This window comes from Hippopotamus amphibius, chromosome 4 (assembly GCF_030028045.1).
Source record: "Hippopotamus amphibius kiboko isolate mHipAmp2 chromosome 4, mHipAmp2.hap2, whole genome shotgun sequence".
In the NCBI taxonomy this organism is placed as follows: Eukaryota; Metazoa; Chordata; class Mammalia; order Artiodactyla; family Hippopotamidae; genus Hippopotamus; species Hippopotamus amphibius.
This window is the reverse complement of record NC_080189.1, coordinates 48,568,519-48,592,594: the sequence shown is the minus strand read 5'-3', so window position 1 is coordinate 48,592,594 and position 24,076 is coordinate 48,568,519. Positions and strand designations below refer to the sequence as shown.

Sequence of the window (24,076 nt, the reverse complement as noted above, 5' to 3'; positions counted from 1 at the left end):
TGCGCCATCTAGGAAGTCCTAAATGTCTCTTATTGGATTCCTTGATGCTAGTCTGCCAAGACCTTTTTGGAAACTGGTTCCTCATGCAGTGTATTTAAAACTCTCTACTAGGCTTTGTATCATACACAGTTGTTGGCTGTGGCTTCCACATTTTCTCTTTAGTCTTGAGCCAGCGAAGAGCTGATAGAGTTGTAGGAAAAGAGGGTGCCAATGTCTTGCAGAGGAGTCAAATTCCCTGAGTCATACTGAAAACCTGGTGTGGACCTTATCCATTCTAGGGCAAAATATCTTTTTGGTTTTTATTGTTAACATACCATGTTTCACTTAAGGTGACATCATAATGAATATTAGTCATTCTCTTATGAAGTCAAGAGTTTCTATCAGCACCCTGTTAAAAGATAAGAAATTCTTATTTTGTTTTATTTGCTTTATTTTAAAAATACTTTTAATTGACAAAATTCATGTAACATAAAGTCAGCCATTGTAAAGAGTACATTTCAGTGGCATTTAGTACGTTCAAGATGTTGTGCAACCATCACCTTTATCTAGTTCCAAAATATTTGCATCACCCCCAAAAGGAAACCCTGTACCCATTAAGCAGTTGCTCCCCATTTTCCCCTCCCCCAACTCCTGGCAACCACTGGTCTGTTTTCTGTTTCTGTTTTCTGCTTCTGTGGATTTACCTATTCTAGATATTTCGTATAAATGGAATCACACAGCATGTGACCCTTTGTGTCTGGCTTTTTTCATTTGATAATGTTTTTGAGATTCATCTATGTTTCAGCAGGTATCAGGACTTTATTCCTTATGGATGAGTAATATTCCATTGTGCTTTATTTTGAATTTTAAAAATCCAAAGTAAAACAAATATATTTTAATGCTAAGAAAAAAAAGATTTTTTAATATGTCCTTTTCTTATTTTTCTTCAAAAGCTGGTATTAACCTCAGCCCACAAAACAACTCCACTCGGTGGAGTGGTGACTGGCCAAGGTGGTGGAGCCAAGCTTTTAAACCTACATTTGTCACCCCAAGTCTTCTGTTCTTCTGAAGTTCTCTGAAACAATGACTTTTCTTTCTTTGTTTTAGACATTCATACAACTCACTTCTCCAATATATTCCTACCTCTTAGCAGACATCAACTCAGACCCTTTCTCCAATGGAATAAGGAGCTCAGGATCCTGCCCTCATTTGTTAGGTAGATTAGACATGTAGAGCCAAGTGGTTTACTTATCTAAGTACTTATTTAAAGCTGTCTTCCAATAGACTGGAGACCGGCTTCTGTTCTCAGAACAGCAGCTGGTTCTGAAATTCACTGCAATGCACAGCCTCTTAAAATGCTCACCAGCCTGCTGAATTATGAAAGACAGCCCCTGAATCGAAGAGATGCAGGGAAGCGGTATCTGAAATAAAACAATTCTGTACATGTGCTTTCATTAATTTCTTCCTTTAACAAGAATAAATTGAAGGCTCACTCTTGCTGAACTGTAATTAATATATGATTTAGATATTAATATAAAAAGGCTGGCAGGGAAATTAAGATTTGTCTCTGGGGTTTGTTTGGCTTTTTAACCACCAAAGTTTAACATGTCACCTAGCACTTAGGTCTGCTTTACCTCACTTTAGAAGTTATACCCACAAGTGGACAATGAGAGAGTGAAACCAAACACCAAATTCTTTTCCTTGCTTACTTTATAACTGTCGAAGTTCCACTTTTCTGAGGTACCATCCTTATTTGTGAGAGTTCCTTCCATCATTTTCCAATGGACTAGAGTATTGATGTATAATACAATTCCTTTGTGTTTTTACTTATTACATCATTTCTAATATCTTCAGAGTTAATACTTTTTAATGATAACACGACAGAAAGTATGAATATTTTTCCTCCTAGACCCTGTATCATCCTCCCCTTTCCCTGGTAATCTCTCCTGCCAACTTGGTAGCCTTATTTGAAATTTTACTACCAAACCAAAATCTAAAGCAGAAGAATACTTAAAATGTGAAACCATCAGAGCTGAGTTACATTATGAAAGTTTTCTAAGGAGAATATTTTATTCCAAGTGATTAAGCCAGATGTGATTTTAGTTAGTTGTCTTAATGACTCTGAAATAAATGTGGATCTTAAGATCCACTCTGCTCTCAGTTGTATCATTCTCAGCAGACATCCTGAAGCCAAGATGTGAATCTGGACATTAAAACTCTTTCTGCCATGGCTCAGTGAAGCTCGAAGTTTGTGTCACTGTCCCATGGCAATACAAACCCTCTAGTCCCTATCTCTCTCCAACTTTAGGAAGCATTTTGGGATGCACACTGGCCATGTATAGTCATAAAAATCAGTGGATAAATATCAGTTACTTTTTGTGAATTCAGAGACTTCATCTCAGAAATCCTTGATACGTACAGCGAGTCAGTAATCGTCGATACTGCAAGCACTCCTCCGGGGAAGGCTTCTGGAGCACTCCTCCGGGGAAGGCTTCTGGAGGTGTCGCATTTGGGCTATTCAGAAGCCTGTGTTACCAGCTCAGCTGATCAACTATGTTTGGGAAGGAGAAAGAAAGAAGAAACTACTTTTACAGAAATACCTTGGGGTGGCTACTGATGGTAATTATTTTGTATTCAAAAGGAAATATGAACATGAATTTTATCTTGTTTTCATAGAGATAGTCTCTGACTTGTGGTCAACTCGCAACACCAGATTTTGATGGTATTGCATTCTTTTCTGGAACAAAACACAAGAGCCGTTTTTAATTAAAACCTTTCTAGAAAGAATGCTTCAACTGTCCCCACCCCCCCCCACTTAACTGAATTGCAAATAATCGTTTAATTCGGTTTGGCTTGCAGAGTCTGTAAAGCATAAACAATCAGGCGAGCTGAAAATGGAGAAGAAATGTTTTTACAGTTCCACAAATGTTTCTAATTGGCAAGAGTGAGCTGTTAATGGGAGATAAATTGCCTGGGGTGGGTGTGGGTGGGTGTGTCGTGCGTGTGTGCTCACTCAGGCCCACATGCGTGCACCCATGTGGAGGCAATGACATTTGTGTGTACCTGGGCTTCACAGGACGTGCTGTGATGCAAAACTGTGCTAAGCTGGAGATTGAAGAGGCGCTGGGACTGGGCCATCATGGCAGCAGTCGTGCATGGTATGGGATGAGGTAGATGGCTGCTTTCTTACCAGGACTCAGATCCTGGGCAGCAGGCCCACCCTCCCATTGGGAACAGTGAACAAGGAGCTTATAAAATACACAGACCAAATGAAAATGACCCCTATTGACTGAAACCAGCTGTGTCAGGCTTCTCGCTGTCTCTCCTGATTTGCTCTCCCAAATAAATGGATGTGGTAGAGGATGAGAGAAAGTAAACAGAATCACTTTTTTTCTTTCTTGCAGTCGCACCTCAGTAATAGCCCTGGTTTTTATAGCTGAAAAATATATGTTTATTTGCTCATTAATTCCCCTCTCTCTCCCTTGCCTTTTCTTGGCGTTGGGTAGAATGTTATTTAAAATAAGACACAGTTCGACTTCAAAAAGAAAAATAGTTCTGCAGAATACAGCTTGGACTCATTTGCTGGTCATTTGTCATCCCTAAGAGAGTGGGGTACAAATATCTTTATTTGGTATGTTTTAATGATTTACAGGGCGATGACTCTTGTTGGCACCAGGATGCAGGGAAGCATCAGTCTCTTTAGGACTTTGAGAAGTGCCCCAAACTGTTTAGAAATGACATGGAGAATATTAAATGTGGCATATGCAAAGCAGCTTGACAATCATTTATCTTCACTGCCTTCCTTTCAAAGATGAGGCAGGCTGGTGCTCTGGGGGTAGACTCAACCCACAGGCCCAAGATTCTTTAAGGGGTGCTTGAAAGTTTTCATTTCCATGCTCGAGTATGTGTGTTTTCTTTCCAGTGCTTTGAAAAGGCTTTGGTTTTATGTGCCTCCTGTTTCCTTTGGGTAGTGGGCAAATAATAATGTGCCTAACATTAGTGCCCAATAAATATTTGTTGAATGAATAGTTAAATGGAATGTTATAAGCCTTATTAGTATTATTGCCTTGGCATGAAACCTGTAAGAATAGACTTGAGGCAATCAAGTAATTTCCCTTAACAGTACAAGCTAATTATTTGAGAGATGAAGATCTGGTGCATAGTATTTATTTGTCAGGCTCCATTTGTCTCTAATTAAAGGTGGAAAAGTTGTTTGTAGCATTGAAGGGATAACATAGTGACCCATTGCTAAACAGCTTTTCAATTTTCCATGCCACTCTTTCAGGGAAAATATATTAAGATGAAGTTGATGCACATTCCTTTTGGTTTTTTTGTGTTTTCTTTCTTTCTTTCTTTCTTTCTTTCTTTCTTTCTTTCTTTCTTTCTTTCTTTCTTTCTTTCTTTCTTCCTTCTTTCTTTCTTTCTTTTTGTTATCATTTTTTAGAGGGCAGGCAGAGTGCAGAGTGGGGAGCTCTTTTGATGGTACTTTTATAGCCCACCTGCCTACAAGACTTCTGTGGTCTTTCTGCTGCCCTTGGTTGACTGAGAAAATTATCCTTTCATATAAGTACCACCTGCAGTGATCCAAGATGAAAATGCTACATTCTTATCATAAGCCTCAGAAAGTTTCATACATTCATTCCAGAAATATGAATTCAGTACCCAAGATGTACCAGGCTCCGTGCTAAAGGTGTGAATTTAATACTGAGCAAAATCCAGCGTGGTTCCTGATGTCATGAAGCTTATAATCTGTGATGGTTGGTGGATATTAATCGAATGATCATACTAAAAATTGTAACTACAAACCGAATTTCTAAAGAAAGTTATATGGTTCTACTGCAGCCATGTACCAACAGGAACTGATTTAGACCAGGAGACCAGGGAGAATTTTATTAAGGAGGTTTCTGCTGCTAAGAGCTCTAAAATGTGTGAGGAAAAGAAAAGAGCATCCTAGGCAAAAAGATGATCAAATGCAAAGGGTTGGTGGGAAGGCCAGGCCACACCCCTTAGTGCCTATGCATAGGCTATATTAAGGGCTTGACCTTCATCCTCTGAACATTGGAAAGACCTAGAAGGGTCATATATCCAAAGGTTAGGAAGTGGAGCGAGGGAGCACAGATACCTGGACCTTATCAGATCTGTGTTTGGGGGGGAAATATAAGTACCCATTCTTCATAAATATAACAAGAGAGGTGATCGTGCTAAGTTCTAGATGGTCCTTTGCTGCAGTTGAGCTGCCTGGAAATTCTTACCACCCACCCTTCCCTCTGCCAAGTTTTGGAACAAGTATATCTGGGTCTCCACTTGTGTGCTGGACTGTGCAGCAATGGCATCTTGTCAGGTTTTTCTGGGTCCTGCTCTTCTTTCTGCCTTTCCTTTTGATGATGGGGAGGTGGCATAACAGTTTATTCCTGTTTTTGGCCAAGTGCACATGGCAAGCCTTCCAGCTCCTTCTCTCCTGGAGCAGAGAACAGGCCTTGGAGGTAACTCACCTTCCACCCCTCTCCAGCGTGAGAGCTTGAACATGTGGCTTAGTCTCTCTTCATGCCTTGCAGGGTTGTTCTGAGGATTAGGTGAGTTACTACTTATAAAACACAGAATGAGGAGTGGCACGTAGTGAGCACTCAGTTGATGCCAGCCGTTATTATTAGCTGTTTTTATTGACACAGTAAGGTGTCAAAGATGTATATTGTTGAGGTGAAAAAAAAAAGCAAGATGTAAAACCATATATCATGAAAAGGGCTTGCACAAATGTATTCTGGTAAATATTAAGGCTATGTTTGCAGATACTTATTGGTTATATCTGAGGAGTGGGGCTTAGAAGAAAGAAGGTAGGAAGGTGGTCTCTACTTTTTCACCACATATTCTTGTAGTAGTTTTTTTGTTTTTTGTTATGGTTGTTGCTTTTTTTTACCACGCAGCTGTATATTTTTGGAATGATGAAATTCTAACGAATAGTCTAGAAAATCTATCAATACTATTGGGTATGTCAATTTAAAAAATAATGGTCTCAGTATATTTTTTTCATAATTTTCTTCACTTTTAAGTTTAGAGATATCACTTGAAACTTTTTTTGGAGTAAAGCAACATGTATCTGAAGTCCAGCAACTCATCCAATTTTCACTTCTTTTGCTTATATTCTATTCAAATAAGAGTTTTTTTTTAAACCACATGCTATTATGATCCCATTGTTATGAAATTATTCTACTTGTTCCTCCATCTCTACATATGCACAGAGAAAGCTGTCGGAAATACTGTTCACCCACCAAATTTAAACAATGCATTTGGTTCATTAGTTGCTGACTTCATTGTACTTTTAAACATTGCTTAAATTTTTATAATGAGCATTTTTATGAAAACAATGAAATCATTTCTAAAAATTAGAGATGAGGAGTATCTTTTTACTTTCTGTTTAGTAATAAACACAATACACAGCATGTAATCTTTCCCAGGGATTCAGGAAGCTTAACTTCTTCAGGAAGATTCTGATGCAGGTCAGGAGCTGCTGTGTGGTAGATGTTGCTCATGAAAGAGGAGGCGAGTGGGTTCAGTGGTTACTGGATCAGGATGCAGAGAATGTATTCATTGATTATCGAATATTAACATATAGCCTGTCAAACTACTCCCCCGCTTTACTTATAACAAGTGGAGACTCTATATTGAACTAAAGATTTTGATGAATTGAATTGATACTTATCAGTAGTTTGATTAGTTAAGAATCATTAATATTGTACAGGGCTGGCGCATGGTTGCTTTTATCATCATTTAAATACAACTCTTCCATTTCGCAGTGATTACACACTACCATCATCAATCAGATAAGAACGCAAATCAGGAGAGAACTTTGAGTCCCCTAGTAAATACTTTATGAAGCCGATGTAAGCTTGCCAACTAGACTATCATCTCGGCAGAAGATACATTTCCAAGGAGTAACTGTATTATACAGTACTTAGTACAGTGTGCCCCTCAGGATATGATGAGAATTGTCTGTGTACAAGAAAAAACAATTTTGAAGAAACTGTGACCAAGTTGATTACCAACTGATTCTTTAAATCAGGGCCAGATTCTTTAAATCTGGCCCACTGCCTAATTTTGCACAGCATAGGAGCGAAAAATGGCTTCTACATTTTGAAGTGATTGGAAAAAATCAAAAGTAGAATAGCAGTTCCCGTCATGTGAAAGTTACATGAAATTCAGATATCCTGTCCCTAAGGAAAGTTGTATTGGAACACAGCATGGTCATTTGTTTACATAGTGTCTACAGCTAGTTTTGCGCTAAAAGGGCTGAGTTGAGTAGTTGAGAGACTTTAGGGCATGCAATGAGGAAAATATTTACAATCTGACTTTTTTATAGAAAAGCTCATTGACCCATGCTGAGAGGTTAGATTCAGGGAGAAGTTATTTGTGTGCACATCTGTTTGCTTGTTGATGGCTGATGCTTTTGTGTTAGATGTACCTAGCCTGTGATGTGGTCATCAAAAAGGTGTAGAAGTGCAATGATCCATATTCTTCTATTTTCCTCATTTCCTTCCCAAAGTCAGAAGAAAGTTATTGTGTGAGAAAATTAGATTATCAGAGGGACTGTGAGAAGTATCACAGTAACAAATTGGAAGATCTACATATCGCCTCCCAAAGTTATGGATTTCTAATCTAATTTGAAGACTTAACTTTAGTACTGTTCCTATATTCCAAAATTTGAGATTATTTCCTCTTTGGGTCTGAGAAATCTTTTGAGAGGCAAAAGTCTTTTATCCTTGTGATTCATTATAGAACAGAATGCCATATTAGATGGGCCCTTTGTTCAGTGGCATTATCACACTGAATGGTTCCATTGGGTTTATATTTGCGTTTGAATGTCAATAGAATATGATGAACAATTGGGTAGTAAGAAATACCTTTCAGCAGAATGTCTAGGGTATCCTGCTCATTTGCCATGACAGTTGAATTATCATTCATAGCTGACATTGACACTCCTACCTACTATAATATATATGAAAATTTGAAATTAATAATGAAAGCCATACTGCTACCAGTAAAAGAATGTTAATAATAGTACCATAAAATATTATAAAATTGAAAATATGAATCATATTGATTCAAAATCCTTAATGTGTACACGACTGAACTCGGTTGTCCCCTCTTGTTTTGTTTTGTTTCAGAGGTTGAAGGCTGCGTTGACTCACCACCCTGCTGCCATGTCAAATGGGAACATGAACACCATGGGACACATGATGGAAATGATGGGCTCCCGGCAGGACCAGACGCCGCACCATCACATGCACTCACACCCGCATCAGCACCAGACGCTGCCAGCCCATCACCCCTACCCACACCAGCACCAGCACCCAGCACACCATCCTCACCCTCAGCCCCATCACCAGCAGAATCACCCGCATCATCATTCCCACTCCCACCTTCATGCACACCCAGCACATCACCAGACCTCGCCACACCCACCCCTGCACTCCGGCAACCAAGCACAGGTAGACCTTTCTCATCATCTCTTTCCCCCTTCTCGTTAACAGTACAAGCTCAAATTCGGGGCTCATTGGCAGCAACCTTGTTTGAGAAGCCCAGGTGTTCTATGTGACACTCTGGCGGCGGGGGGGGGGGGCCTCTGTTCATTTCCTAAGAGGTAATGGTTACCCATAAGACCCTACCAGATCATAGTTTCTATAACTAATATGGTAAATACCAGGTCTGGTTTCTAGGGGCAAATGTAAACTTCAAGTTCTCCAAAATCTATTTCTATAGTGTGTTATAAAGTTAACCCTAAAAAAAGTAACACCAGTGGATTAAGAATTTAAGCATGTAAAGAAAGATATGAATAAAGAGTGAGAAAAATAAGTTAATTCTAACCATGGTTCTAGCTGTAGTATTTTATAACCTCATGGAGACTCAATTTTGTCACCTGTAAAATGGAAGTCAAATACAATGGACAATCTTCTGAATAACAGTAAATGTTAAAAATATAAAGAGTAACAATTTCAGGCAGACAAAGAGGCTCGGTAATGGACGTTAGGGCGTAAGGTGCTGTGTAAATGGTGAAGAGCGGTGACTCATCCCATCCAATGAGAAATGCGTTGGAGGGAGCAGACAGCAGCCAAGCTCTGTAGATGATCAGTTCAAGAGAAAGGCCAAATCGCAGGGGTGGAAAGTCACCAGGAGTGGCTAGAGAGAAAGCCGGCATTTAGACACAACTGGAAGAGGGTTGGGGGATCAGGCAGACATTACGTCACCCAGCCCAGGAAGAGAGGCGGGTCCATGTACCCGAGTGAGTTTTAGTACGTAGATAAAGGGCATGTCTGGGAGCATGGCTAGCCCTAGACATTTTGGGCCTTCAAGAGGGATGACCTTTGTCAGTTCCCTCCACCCATTCAAAGTGTCAGGTTCCAACCAGCTGGATCAGAATGGTGTCGGAAGCTTGGAATTACCAAATAACACTTATTCACCGTCTCCTCCATCATCTGCCTCTGTACCTCTCACCAGGCAGCTTTTACAGCTCTTGCACCCTGCCATCCAATACACACCAAACCTAGACAGCCACCCACAAAATGGGTTATCCATAAACAACTCTCTAATCTATTCAGTAGATAACCTTATTTATTAGGAAAGCTTACTTTTGCAAAGGTTCTTAGAGATCGTCTATATAGCAGATAAGACTGCAGGCTTTGGAGTGAGGAAACTTTCATTCTTTTCGCACCTTACTTGTTGTGTGACTGGGGTCAGTAGATGAACCTCACTAAGCCTCAGTTTTGCCCTCTGCAAAATGGGGTAATAATAGACTAAGCTCAGAGACTCTTAGGAGTATTAAATAAGAGAATGTTCAGCACAGTTTTCAATATGTTAGCCACAATTAATTTCAAACTGAAGTAATGTGATAGAAGCTTAGCAAGTAGTTTAGCAATAAAATGCCATCCAAAGCACCTTTTCAGTCATGTGCCACAGTAGGATATGTATTTAGGAGGGAAAAAGAAAGCCATAAGGTCAAAGATAGGCAGATAGATTCACATGTATACTTATTTTGTTAAAAAAATGGATAGCATCAAGTTTCGGTTGCATTTGTGGGTGAGTTACTTTACAGACAAGTTTAACAGTTCGTTAAATATAAAAGCCATTCATTAGCTAATTACCAATTAGCCAGTTGCCCTCCATTTCAAGTCAGTAAGTGACCAATTGTATATGCAGGCAGTTAATTGTTTTTATAATTAGCTGCACAAAGTTGCTTTTTTATCCTATGCCACTAAAGAGTCCAGGTTGATCTTATTGAAATAGAACACGATCATTTAGACCACATTCAAAATGTCACTCTTAAATTGTATTAACTTGGTTGATGACGTGAGATTCTTGTCATGTAGCCTAATTGCAGGATTGTCAGAACAATAGAAATTTATTAAGGTCGTCCAACTCTGAGATTCTAAGATGACCTGGAATAAATTCTCTTTTTGAAATTACAATTAATAATTTTTGATCAAAATTTTCAGAGCATCTGTGTCAACATAATGCCATTCTATTTATTTATTTTTTACTGAAGTGTAGTTGATTTACAATACTATGTTAGTTTCAGGTGTACAGCAAAGTGATTCAATTATGCATATATATGTATATATCTATATTCTTTTTTTACTCTTTCCCATTATAGTTTATAAGAACTATGAATATAGTTCCTTGTGCTATACAGTAAATTATTCTTGTTGATTTTATATATGGTAGTGTACATTCTGTTAATCCCATCCTCCCAACTTATCCCTCCCACCCCACCCTGACAGAATGCCATTTTGAAAAGATAATGATAAGTGACAAAATTGTCAGAGACACAAATTCTGGTCTTAGGGTTGCATTTGCAATTTCCCCTGGCTTCTTGTGGTTTTCTTGCACATAAGGATGTGATTTCAGAGTCCTGGTATCACTCCTCGGCCACCAGGAATTTCTCTTAACCAAACCACACCTTGACCCTGAACCTGGACTAGCCTGAAAGTACCTTGTAACTTACTCCTTTGGGTGAAGGCAGAGCAAAAGTGTCAGGGGTTAAAGGTTGGTTAAAATTAGCATGGAAGAATACAGTATTGAAGGAGAAGTTCCTGCAATAGAGATGAAAACTGAATTTTGCCTACATGAGAGTCTTGTCTAGGACTGGCAATGAGAGATCATTAATTCACACAAAGAAATGGTAAAGGCAAAAATAGCCAGGTTACTGCATTCTTTCCTAGTGCTTTGCTTTGTGGTGGTTAGCTCAGAAGTTACTACCTCTGAAATGACTAGTGCTAAATGTTTGCCAATAACAAGGATTACATCTTCAGCAGCCGCTCTGATGAATAAGATCTTAGTTTATTTTGTTATTCCTTTGTGATCGGGAGGAAAGGAATTGCCAATAAACAGTTTTAGAACACATCTTTGCTTTAAACAAAATTACTGAGATGCACTCCAACCTCAGTCCTGAGCCTGAGCCTGATTCTTTTACAGTTAGTCATGTACGGTTTGATAGAGTTTAGGATTAAAATACATCATCATCAGTTAGCTTATGTCAACCAGGAGCCATTATTAGTGCAATTACAGTCGTTCTGATTGATTTCAATCATAGGGTTGGAATGTGGTAGAAAAGGTGGCTGGATTTCAGTTTTAAAACTTTTTGCCTGTTATTTCTGCAGGTTAAATGCCTCTTGTAAAACAACTTTATAGGTATTACAGCCATAAGCCTGAGTGACTGAGTAATGAGAGGGAAGAAAAAAAAAACACCCTTTATTGAGAATGAAGAAAGGGAAAGGAGTGAAGTGCATTAAAGAAGCATTAGGTGTCCAGGCTCATAAAGAGTCAGTCATAGGAATTTCACTAGGTGCTGAGTGTCTGCTGTATGAAGGGAAATAAAGTTATATGTGTGGGGGTCCCTAAAACCTTGTATGTTGTTGAGCCCCATGCAGACCTTACAGGGAATCTATAAGCATAGTAAAACTTTTTAATAACGTGCTTTGCCACTCCTAGGATTTCCTTATAATGTAAGTATACAGTGATATACAACCATCCCTCCCTGTCAATAGACAGGCTGTATTAACAGGGCTCAGTGCTGCTTCAGGATGGACTTTCAAAGGCCCTGCTTCCCAGTCACCTAGAAATTCATCCAATTACCATCTCCTGTAACTCCCTCAGCCTTGGTCAAGGGGGAGACACCCATCTGGAGTTTGCATGTTCAGCTGGGCCTTTGCATTAAGAACTGTGATGTTGTGACAAAAGGATTTCAGCTGCTTTCCAGACTTCATGCTGTTCTTTTGATAGGAGTCACAGTGGCGATGCTGTCCCAGAGGTGTGTTCTAGGAACATGGTTTTGGTTCCTTTAGAATGAAGGGCATTCACAACCTGCCCAGAAGTTTTCTGCAGATGACAGAAACTCATCAATGCAGTGACAGTTACCCCCGCCTCTCTGTTTTCACCTGTCGCCATACATTGGCACTTTCAAATTTTACAAGGCACCTTAAATAAAACATTTTTAACATCTGAGGAGAAAAATATGTTTCTTCTATTATGACTCAGCCAAATGCCAGTCAGGGAAAAAAATCTACTTGACTCTCTTTTCGCAGGTCATCCCTGTATCTTGCCAAAATATCATAGAAGATAGCTGGGTGATGTTTTTCCTCTTCATGAGTGTGATTTCATTGTTGACTTCATTCTTAGAAAACAAGTTTCACGTGCTACCTAAAGCAAGCAGTTCCATGTGCTTTGCAGTTCAACACATTACCCAACCGTACCTTCTCTCTCCCCATCACCCCCTCTGTCTCTTTCCCAGCAGGTTTCACCAGCGACACAACAGATGCAGCCCACCCAGACAATACAGCCGCCGCAGCCCACAGGGGGGCGCCGGCGAAGGGTGGTGGATGAGGATCCCGACGAGAGGCGGCGGAAATTTCTGGAACGGAACCGGGCAGCCGCCACCCGCTGCAGACAGAAGAGGAAGGTCTGGGTGATGTCACTGGAAAAGAAAGCAGAAGAACTCACCCAGACAAACATGCAGCTTCAGGTGCAGGCCACTGTCTCTTTCCCCAGGACTCAAAGGCCCTGTGTACCATTGGCATTTCCTGCCCCGGCAGGCATTTGACCTAAGCAGTAACACCACCCGTTAGGACACAGAGCAACTCCAGCCTTACTCCTCAAGCTTTATTAATTCTGAGACACTCTACAAAACAAAACAACCATTCACTTTTAAATCAGTCTGCTCTGAGGAGGGAAACCCTTCCCAGCTAAGTTACAGGGCTGGGAGCAGAAGCTTTGGTCAGACAGAGGTTCAGATGCTTGTTCAGCACCTACTTGCTGTGTTTAACCTCTCTGGTTCTCAGTTTCCTCATCTATAAAATGGGAATGATAACCTCATAAAGTTGTTGGGAGGAGTAAGCAAACTAATGTCTACAAAGCCACTGGCACAGTCCCTGGCACATAATAAATCTTCAACTGAAAGGCAGCTCTCTATGTTCACTGGGTGAAGGGTTGCTTCAGCTTACACTAGATTATCTATATTTTTGTTTAACAGGGGAAAGGGAGATTTGCGTTTTATTACTTTGCTCCATAAGAAAAGGCATGTTTCCATCTCATCTTCAAACTTGACAAGATTTGACTCTTGCGTGATTTTTGTTTTCCATGGGTGGCTCAGGAGGGGGGCATTTTATAACAAGACCACTTCTGGGAGTGTTTGAGAAACTCCGGACCTGGGGCTTCTTCAGTAGACTTCATGCCGTACAAATGACACAGTTCAGGGCATTTGTTCTAACACAAAAAGGAGTGCACTGTTCACCAGCTGAAGAAAAAGTAAGTATTAGACATGTGACAAGCAGTCCAGGGAGAGCAGTAAAAATCAGGGACTGTAGCCCAGTGCTTCCAGGCACAGAGATAATGGCTAAAGAATGGAGGGAAGGGGGAAAAGAGTGCCCAAAATAGGGAGAATCTGTTCCTCAGTAGTTCATAGGTCACCTTCCCCCACCCCCTTACTCTCTGTGCATCCTTAGAAAGGAGCAGTTAGGGTGCCAGACCCCCAAAGACTTGCATATTTAATTCCATTGAACGGAAGTGGCCTTGGGGCATCCAGTGTACAGACTGAATGTATACAAAGAAAGTTTGGGTTATACTTGGACTGACTGTCATCATTTATGGGTGTTCATTCCCCCCTTAAGTTTATCATTCTTTTTTATGATAGACGTGAAAAAGAAACTGGGAAACATATCTCGCAGCTATGGGGGAAGTAAGATGATAATTCCTCCCACCAGCTCATACGCTACATGAAGGTGGAGACTGTGTTTTGTTACCCTCTCCCCCGACCACCTACCCCGCTTTTCTAGGGTCGGGTCTAGCGAGGAGAGTTCCTGAGTGTCGCTACACAGTATCTGTTTGTTGAATAAATGAGTGAGCTGCCCGTTTCTGGAGTGTCCAAGAACTGGCTGCCTGACCACTTGGCATAGATGTGATTTAAGGGAATCAAACCGCAGAGTTTGGCTAGACTCAAACACCTCCAAAGCCACTCTGACTTGAAAGTCTAATTCTGGAATCTGGCAGGCATAGTAGTATGTGAAAAGCTTTTAGGTGGAACATGGGTAGGCACTTTTAATATTAATAATAACCATATTTTAATTTTTATGTGTATTGAAAAATGTAATCAGAACATCAAACCTTCAATTTCACAGGTATTTTTGGTAAGGGCCAGGCTAAATCATTAGAAAAACGAGTCAATTTGTACAAACATGTTAAGGAAATCAAAGTTCTGGTGTATGTGACCTAGCAAGTATCACAACAGTGGTTTTGTAATGACTGAAATGTGAGAACCTCTGGAATTTGCTAGCAGTTCTGAGGTCTGCAAGAGGACCGTGAACAGGTACAGGTTTTCTCCATCTTAGCATTATTACCTTGGGGCTCAGTAATTCTTTGTTGTCTGCTGTGCATTCTAGATACTTAGCAGTATCCTTGACTTCTACCCACTAGATATCAGTAGTACCCTCTACCCCACCCCCAAGTTATGACAACTGAAAAGCCTCCAGACAATGCCAGATGCCCCCCATCCAGGGCAGAGCAAAATTACCCATGATTGAGACCCACTGACCTAGATGAAGGAGCCATGAGTGGCCAGCTGACAGGTAGTCTGATGCCAACAAGTTTTTAAATCAGTTTTAGCTAAAATGAGTCCTTGCAGAATGACTCCAGGGTATTGACTGTCATCCTAGAGCCTGAAGACATGGAGAGGGTGATAGCAGAGAGCTAGGAAAAAGTAAAGATGCTGGTTTACTTTGAGGTCAGATGTGTTCGTGCCTTGACATATGCATATATGTTACGATTTTACCTAACATGTAAGGTAATGGTATCCTTTATGAGAACCTAATCTACTACTTATCACATTTTTAGAGCTAAAATGGCTAAGGATAAGAGATACTAGGATGCTAGCCCATGAAAACCATAAAAAAAAGTCCTGTTGGGGCCATTCAGCAGTCACCAGTATTTTTGGTTGTTCAAGCAGTGGCTGAGAAAGGGACAGTCTCTGAAAAGACTGCGTTGTTGGTGTTTTCCAGCCACCGCTTTGCTTCAGGGGGAAAGAAACCACAACAGCTCCATGTTTGGGGGGATGCTGCGTGCTCTGCATCATGCCATGTGATGCTGGAGAGGATGTGCAGATTCTGCTACCTTTGAATGACCCTTTCCCTCTCCCTGGACCTTTGCCAAAAGAGAAAGGTGTCTCTCTTGAGGCTGGTCCAGTGAGCCAAATTTTAAGCAAACAGAAATGGAAGGTGCTAAACAAACAAACTACCGCCAAAAGGAATATCCACGGTCTGGATGGCCAGCTGCCACTTTTGAGTTGTTTTCCAGCAGAGAACACTCTAGTTAGGCTGCAGAGCTTCAGATTGGAAAAATCAGACCTGAGAAAACAAAATCAAACGCCCAGACTTCATTTCCTTGGCTCACAACAAATCTCTACCCAAGAGGTCAGCACAGATATAGGAATTGGGGGACGTATTAGAAACCAGCCTATCTGACATTTTATTTGGGGAGAAACTGAGGCTCCGGGGACCTAAGGAGTCTTCCCAAAAATCACACAATCAGCAGGTAGTAGGATGAAGACCCCAGCAAGTCTTCTCTTGACCTAACCCACTTCTCTGTGATCTTTCATTTGAGAAAGTTCTTAAACCCTGAAGGAATCCACAGTCTTTTCACTGACAGAGTGGCTAAGATCAGCTCTAAATTCATAAACTGCTAACGTGGTACTCAGTGGACTGTTTGTGTTCAATAGATGACATGGAAATCATCTGGTCGCCCACAGAAATAATTGCTTTTCTTTTTCAGTGCAGAGACACATGGCCTAAGTTGCTGCTGAAATTTTAGACATAGGAGCCCAGGTTTGGAACTTGGCAAAAGAATAGGCCAGATGGGAACTGTTGCTGTACAAATTGAAAGTCCTTTGTTTTAGAATGAACCAAACCTGGCCTCAGATAATTTACCAAAAAAGGCGGCAGGGGAAGTTGCAGGGCTCATTTTGATAATTATTTTTTTGGCAAGGACTACTGCTTGCATCAAAAAGCATTCTGAGTTTATCATATTAACAAAATGACATCTCCCAAAGCCAAAACTGAAAATGTAGCTATTAGGGACTTCTTGGAGTGCTTGTTTAAAGTATGTTTTTATAGTGTTGAATGTCTCTATAGGGGTGCTACTTCATCCCAAGGGCAACTTTATGGGTTTAAGAACATCTATTCTCTTACAGTCCCTATTTAAATGGCTAACCTTTTAAGAGTAGCAAATCCAAACTAGTTTAGAAAAAAGCAAAAAAAATGAAGGGTTGATTTCAGCAAGAAAATCAATACTTAATATTAATACTTTGCTTTTGCAAAGTGCTTCTGCATGAAGACCTATAGTTATTATTATAACCTACACAGGAGAGTAAAAAAAAATGGTGATTTGCCTCAATTCATAAAGCAAGGTAATTCAGAGTAAGAAAACGTCTCCAGAAGTTCTGATTTTTATTTCCCTACTAGAACTGCAGGCCACTTTTGATTTCTTTCATGCCTTTTGAAACATTTGCTGCCTGATTTTTCTCTTCCAAAATGCATTCAAAGTGATTTCTATTAACGTTACCTTGAAAAGGATTTTTATTTAAAATATGGTCTAGTATTTGCACATTTCCTACATCAGTTGGTCTATCAATAAGGAATGATATCTATCAGTATCTTTCAACATGGAATGTTTATGCATGTCCACAGCACACACAATTCACTCTGCTTCCTCCAGGGCAGTGATTCTTGACCTTTTTTACCCAAAGGCTCCCTTATGGAATCTGATAAAGGCTCTGTAGACTCTCACAATACAGACATGTATGTGGACTTGAAATTTTGCACAAAAGTGAAACTGTAAATGTTGCTTTGGAATCTGCCTTTATAAGATTTGGAAGTACAGGAGGTGCTAGAACAGGCTCCCTTAGGAAATATAAGACCTGATATATAAGCCCATTTGAGAATACCAAAAGGAGTTAACTAGTGAATAAAAAATCAAGGTGGAGACCTTCATTAGATTACTAGGTAATTACCATCCTCAATAGAAGGCAATTCATAGAATAAAAAACTATCTTGCAGGAAGTAACTAGAAAACTAGTCCAACCACCTAGTTTTACACTAGGTTGGTGTGGCAGTTTGAGAAGCCAAACTTGATTATTCTCAACCCTCACTTGAGAGTTCCTTTTTCTGCTAGAAGCTGCCCCATGAATTTATGTTGCTTCTGTGGCCATTAGACTTGTACTTAGTCCTTATTGGCATCATACTTATGTGTGCATGTTCTAAACAAGAGAGAGGCTGATTGTTCTTGTCTATGGAAAATATTAATTGGCATTGATTTTCTGACCTTAACATAGCATAATAACATCATTACTAATATATTGCATTAATAAATATATCCATATTCACATATATCTTTAAATTATTGTCAGTTGTCATGGTGTCCTCCAGGTTCCTACCTTTTTACAGACCCTCACAACAACCAGGTCCTCAGTTTCTATGCTTACAATGTATTGGTTTATTAGTAAAGTGCTTTGCTCTCCATAGACAAAAATGCCACTAAAATCATCTATTTTGTATGGGGCTCTGGTTATAGGCCTGGACACCACATACACTGTTCGTCCTGGTGATTGGTGCTGTTTTATTGTGGCCTCTCCTGAAAGCAAAAGGTTTATCTTGAAATGGTTTGGGGTGTGCCAAGTATTGTAGGCAGTTAGCTCCTTGCAATTGTAGAAACCAAAAGAACAGAATTCAAAGTGTTTTTTTGTAAGGAAGGGGCAATGCACGCTTCAAGTCTGGGAGATGGAACACTGCCTAGAAAAGGTGTAACTGCCCAGGACATAGTAGAGGAAGAAATGGAGACTAAAATCAACTCCTCCAAGGCAGCCTCCAAGTGAAATTTATCTTTTCTCGCAGAAGTATAAGAAAGAAAGAGAATCCTATTCTTTTTATTGTAAATGCTTTCCTCATCTGTTTCCTAGGTCACAGAAGACAAATATGGCTGGATTCAATAACAGTTGGAGTTTGACTCCACTTTCTTAGAACCACTATCTGCATTATCTGCATCTTACAGTTTCTCCTTAGGGTCCAGGTGCCTAACAGTTGTGATTTCAGAAAAGTGTTATTTCTATAGTTCAAGTACAAATAATATCACATGTCATTCTGAGGCCAAATATACATACATTCACACATCTTAATTTTCTTTTTTGCCTTTTTCTGTTCTGTCTTTGTCATTTGTTTTGTTTTTAACCTGGGGTTGCCTGCTGTTTAATGGTCTAAAAGTAAATTTCTTTTAAACAGGCTATTTTAAGCGAAGGGGGAGCTGGAGAAAGCAAAGAAGGTTGTCTGAAGTTAAATGGGCATAAAATCAGAGAAAAAAATAGTGTTTAAGGCTGAAATAAATCGTCCTATAAATAAAGTTGTCCCACTGACCCCCAAATTGACAAGGGTCACTTTCAGCTTTGACAGCGCCCCTTATCAACCACACTTATTTGGAGATGGGAAGTGCAATTCACCTTCCTGAATGTTCTCAAATTTAAAAGCAATTTTCCTGTGAAATTAGGTGATTTATTCATTATTAATGTTAATTTCTCAGATAGGCATTTAAAAAATTTTATTGGAGTACAGTTGATTTACAATGTTGTATGAATTTCAAGTATACAGCAAAACAAATCAGTTATACATATATCCATTCTTTTTTAGACTCTTTTCCCATATAGGTTATTACAGAATATTGAGTAGAGTTCCCTGTGCTATACACTAGGTCCTTATTAGTTACTTATTTTATGAATAGTAATGTGTAGATGTTAATCCCAATCTCCCGATTTATCCCTCCCTCCCCACCTTTCATTAGATAGGCATTTTTATTTTGTAAAGTTTGGAGGAGAAAGAGAAAAGCCTTTGTAGATGAGATTTTTATTATTTGTTTAGTCATGCTGCTCAACATTTGATTGCTTATAATGTATTTTGCAAATGAATTTGGAAATAGGAGGTATTCTTTGAAACAAGTTTCCAAAAACATTTTTTTAATTAAATTCTAGAATCCCAAACTTACTTTTCTAGGTGACAAATACATGCCTGAAAAGCCAAGTTCATATTGAAAGTGTAGATACAACTTAATGACAGCAATGTTAAGACACCTTTTTCTGTGTGCATGCTATTTCTGTGTCCACTCCTCCACATGGAGTATGATGCCTGGCAGCCGCAAATGAACGCTGGCCAGAGAGAGGGTATTATGTAACACAATGGTAAAATGGCTTGAGGTAGTGCTACGTTTACAGTTTACTTTTATCAACTGGAAGCACCTTGGAACCATCTATTCTACATTTATACAGTTGTCCCTCAATATCAGCAGGGATTGGTTCCAAGACTGGCCTCAGATTCCATAATCTGCTTATGCTCAAGTCTCATAGTCAGCCCTCCATGTCCGTGGTTCCACATCCTCAGATTCAGTCAACTGCTCATCATGTAATATTGTATCTGTTGAAAAGGTCCACATAGAATTAGACTCACACAGTTGAGACATGTGTTGTTTAAAGGTCAACTGTATTTGTAGACAATGGTGTCAAGTACATTATTCCACAAACTATGAATCTGACTTTGTGAATTACTACGTAAAGTGGAGATTTGAGGCACTTATCTGCGTAAATTTTTAAAATGCACACACAATCCACAACACCCTGATATTGAGGGGGGAAAGAGTTTATAGACTGAAATTAGCCAAACTAATTAATGAACCAATCAAATTAATTCAATCATGGCCCTAAACTCTATTGCCCTTTGCCTCCTGGGCTGACCTGATACCACCAGTAGAGGACCCACATTTGCTCCATATGCTTCCATGCCTTCTCCAGAGTGGCATCAGGCAGAGGGACGTGCTCTGTTGAACTGTAGCCCGTTAAGAACTTCTGGGAAATCCGCTTATTCTGAGGGCATTTCAGTTTGAAGCCAATCATCCTGCCACACAATTCTTCCCAGTGCCTCATGTTCACCTTCTACTCATGATCAATGTCAACCTGAGCCTGTAAGATAGCATGGGGACTTCTCTGGTGGTCCAGTGGTTAACACTTCCCCTTCCAATGCAGAGGGTGCGGGTTCAGTCCCTGGTCGGGGAGCTAAGATCCCATATGCCTCGCAGTCAAAAAACCAAAATATAAAACAGAAGCAGTATTGTAACAAATTCAATAAAGACTTTTTAAAAAATGGTCCACATCAAAAAAAATTTTTTTTAATATAATTTGAAGATGATTATGTGCTGGGCATTGTTCTGTGTGTTTTGTGTCTATTACCTCATTTAATCCTCACAACAGCTCAAAGAACTTTGTACTATTTTCATCCCCATCCAAGGTTGCTGGAGCTTAGCTGGGTTATGTTACCTGCCTAGAGTCACCCTGTCAGTGTAGAATGGAGAGTCCCACCGAGTAACTTTTAATAGGATTCAGCTCTTGAGTCTCTTCAGAAAGCCCCCAGTAAACCTAAGGGCCAAATCGAAGGCAAGCTACAGATTTTCAGGGGAATCCTGTTAAATAATATTGTTAATGCCATTCAGACATAACAGAAAAGCAGTATGCCAGTTTTACTGTTGAAGGTGCATGGGGCCTTGGGTTTGTATTCTCTGGTCTTCTTGACGTGACTTTGATCCATCTCTTTCCAGAATGAAGTGTCCATGTTGAAAAACGAGGTGGCACAGCTGAAACAGCTGTTGTTGACGCATAAAGACTGCCCCATAACAGCCATGCAGAAAGAATCACAAGGATATCTAAGTAAGTCATTGACTTTTTTGCTTTTTTAGTATCCAGTACTAAATTTGCATTGGACTTATTGACAGAACAGAAGTAAAGCATAGACTGCACACCCAGGTGGATATCATGCTAGACTTCTTGAGTGGCTGCCAGACTGCTGCACCAGGGGAATCCTTGTTTTCTGACCCCTATTCATCACGATGCCCACCTCCTGATAATTTCTGGCTAGACTTTCCCTGGCAGTTCACATTGTAAAACCCCACCGAATTCTAATTCTGCAGCCAGTAGGAGCCCAATTGCCAGTGGGCTAGCAGTCTGTTATGGGCTGGGAAGTGGGCTTTGGTGAATCATATCCAGTGCCTCGGGAAATGCTACATATTATTCACTGGGATGAAAAGCTAGTGACCTTGTCTCAGTTTACCAATATGTAAAGTGGGTCTCTTTTTCTAGATCCCAATATGTGCACCTGGCATGTCAATAGGTTCAGTGCTAATTGAATAGGGGATGGTGGGAAAGAGCGGGGATTCATGGCTGAAGGTCAATTTCTTTTCAAATAATTTTTTAGATTGAGCAACACAGATTCTCCCACCACATGTGAGTATTTTTCCACATTTGATATATGGATGGCTCTTTGAAAAGACAAGATGGGGACTTCACACGCCATGACTCAAACACATCAACTCATGTTGCTGATCTAGAAAGCATGACTTTGCTTGTAGCTGTAAACTGGAAAGGCATAGCTTTGTGACGACAGTTTAAAATAAAGTTTTGAAATTAACCTCCAGGAGAAAATGTGTGAAACACTTCTATTTCTAGCAAACATCTAGCGATATTTTTTGCATAGTCTCCAAGTCCACCCAGGAAAGAGCTATATTGGTGTGTGTGTGTGCTTTTTCCTAGGTCCAGAGAGTAGCCCTCCCGCAAGCCCCGTCCCCACGTGCTCTCAGCAACAGGTCATCCAGCATAACACCATCACCACTTCCTCGGCTGTCAGCGAGGTGGTAGGAAGCTCTACCCTCAGTCAGCTCACCACTCACAGAACAGACCTGAATCCAATTCTCTAAAATCCGAGGGTCAGACCTTGCCTCCAAGAAGAGCTGTCGCATATCCTGCGTCCTTTCTTTTAAGGGCATTTTTAGAATTAACTCAGACCTGGAAGACTCCTCAGCCCTTCAAAGACTGGCTTTCATTTTTATAGTTATTATGGAAATGTTGTCTTTTATACTTAGTTATATAAAAAAAAGGGAGTTATGCAATTAATAATCTATCAGCTTGGGAAATGCTTTGGTGCTTTTCTCCAATTTTCTGGTACCAGTTACTTGTTTATAAACTGAACTCTTTCTGTATATAGTCATGGTTTCATTCTTATCAGTCCGACCCTTTGCCTGAAATGTTGAATCTTGTTAAACCGCAGCTTTTAGCCAAAATGAGGCATACCTAGATGTCCAGTAAACAGATTGCAAGGCAATTGCGGGAGAAGTCTGATGATGTCATAGCTCATGTTGCGTTTGTGCTGTGATGTCACCAGAATCCCAGATAAACACAGAGCCTTTTCCACAACTCTGTTTCTCTTACTATAAAAAAAGTATAAGCTCCATTGACGTCCAAATAAAATCAGCAAGCATCTCACCACCTCTCTTCCTCCTCTTGGTCCACTTCCTTGAGGAATTTTCCTTTCCATTTCCACTTTTACCTGAGCTCCCTCTATTTTTACTTTCTTGGGTTTTATTTTTCCCCTTTAGCATTGCATGTAAGGAAGAAAATACTGTTTAAAGGAAAAAAATAAAAGCTCATGTGGACCTAGCCATGGCTTTCCTTGCCCCTGACCCACAGCTGGAGTTCATTCAACTCTTGCTTTTACAAAATAGTAACTGGGAGATGTTTAATGTGCCTGATTTAATGTTTTTAATAATCAGAGCAAATAAAAGGTGGCTTAGCCATAGGTGAAGCACGGTTGAATGCCAGCTGTGGAGACACTGGGGAAGGGAGCTTTCTAAGCCTCAATTGTGAAAGTCCAAATTAGGATGCAGGGCTATAACATCACACCCTTGAATTACACCTGGTTTTATATGGCCCGTCTATAATGTTGAAAATCCATGTACTATATAGTAATTCAGAAGGGCTGTATTCACTACACAGATTACATTGTTCAGTCATCAGCTGCTAATAGCCTAAGATTTATTATTATTTTTTTCTTAAGCCTATGGAACTGTCTTTGCTGTTCTGGTGGGTGAAAATAGACGACCTACTGGAGGAACAAAGAGAGAAAGAAAACCTCGTGTTTCCATAGAGGTGCTTTCAGCCCTCCCACAGCAGTGAAAGCACTCTTTGGCTGCTGAAAGAATCCCATGGATGTGGCTACTCTGCTCTTCTGAATAATTCCGATTTATATTTTCAGCAGCTTTCCTGGACTTGCCCATTATAAAAAAGTAGATAGTCCGAACAAGCAGTTGTACCTCCTTGAAACAAGCCATTCTACTGTGCTAAGGTTTTAATATCACATCTCACAAATAACAGGGGCTAATGTTTTTCTCTAGTGGTCTAGGCAGGTGCTGGTGTTTCATCTCCATTTGAATGCTTGACCTCTGAACGTGTGTGTGTGTGTGTGTGTGTGTGTGTGTGCGCGTGTGAGAGAGAGAGAGAGTGAGAGAGACAGAGACAGAGAGACAGAGAGAGATAATGGGATTTAAAAGAATAGTATTTTAGAAAAGGTGTAGCTTTTATAAGAGTTCAAAAAAGGGAAGGAAGTGGTTTTTTTTCTCTTACTATAGTGTAAGAATCTATTTTGGAGAAAAAAGGAAAATATAAGGGTCACGAAGCATGGTTTTTATAACTAGTTTCAGTTTTATC

The 24,076-nt window shown here is 40.0% G+C and overlaps 1 protein-coding gene across 1 annotated transcript in view; it reads left to right on the top strand.

The window, feature by feature from the left end:
* Positions 1-23,870, top strand: part of CREB5 (cAMP responsive element binding protein 5) — a 125,056-nt gene extending 101,186 nt beyond the window's left edge. The window contains exons 4-7 of the mRNA XM_057733017.1: positions 8,139-8,462; positions 12,761-12,988; positions 21,139-21,247; positions 22,127-23,870. Coding sequence (XP_057589000.1) covers positions 8,139-8,462; positions 12,761-12,988; positions 21,139-21,247; positions 22,127-22,290 — 825 coding nt within the window. The 3' untranslated portion in view covers positions 22,291-23,870. The remainder of the gene's footprint in view (positions 1-8,138; positions 8,463-12,760; positions 12,989-21,138; positions 21,248-22,126) is intronic.
* Positions 23,871-24,076: the final 206 nt, after the last annotated feature.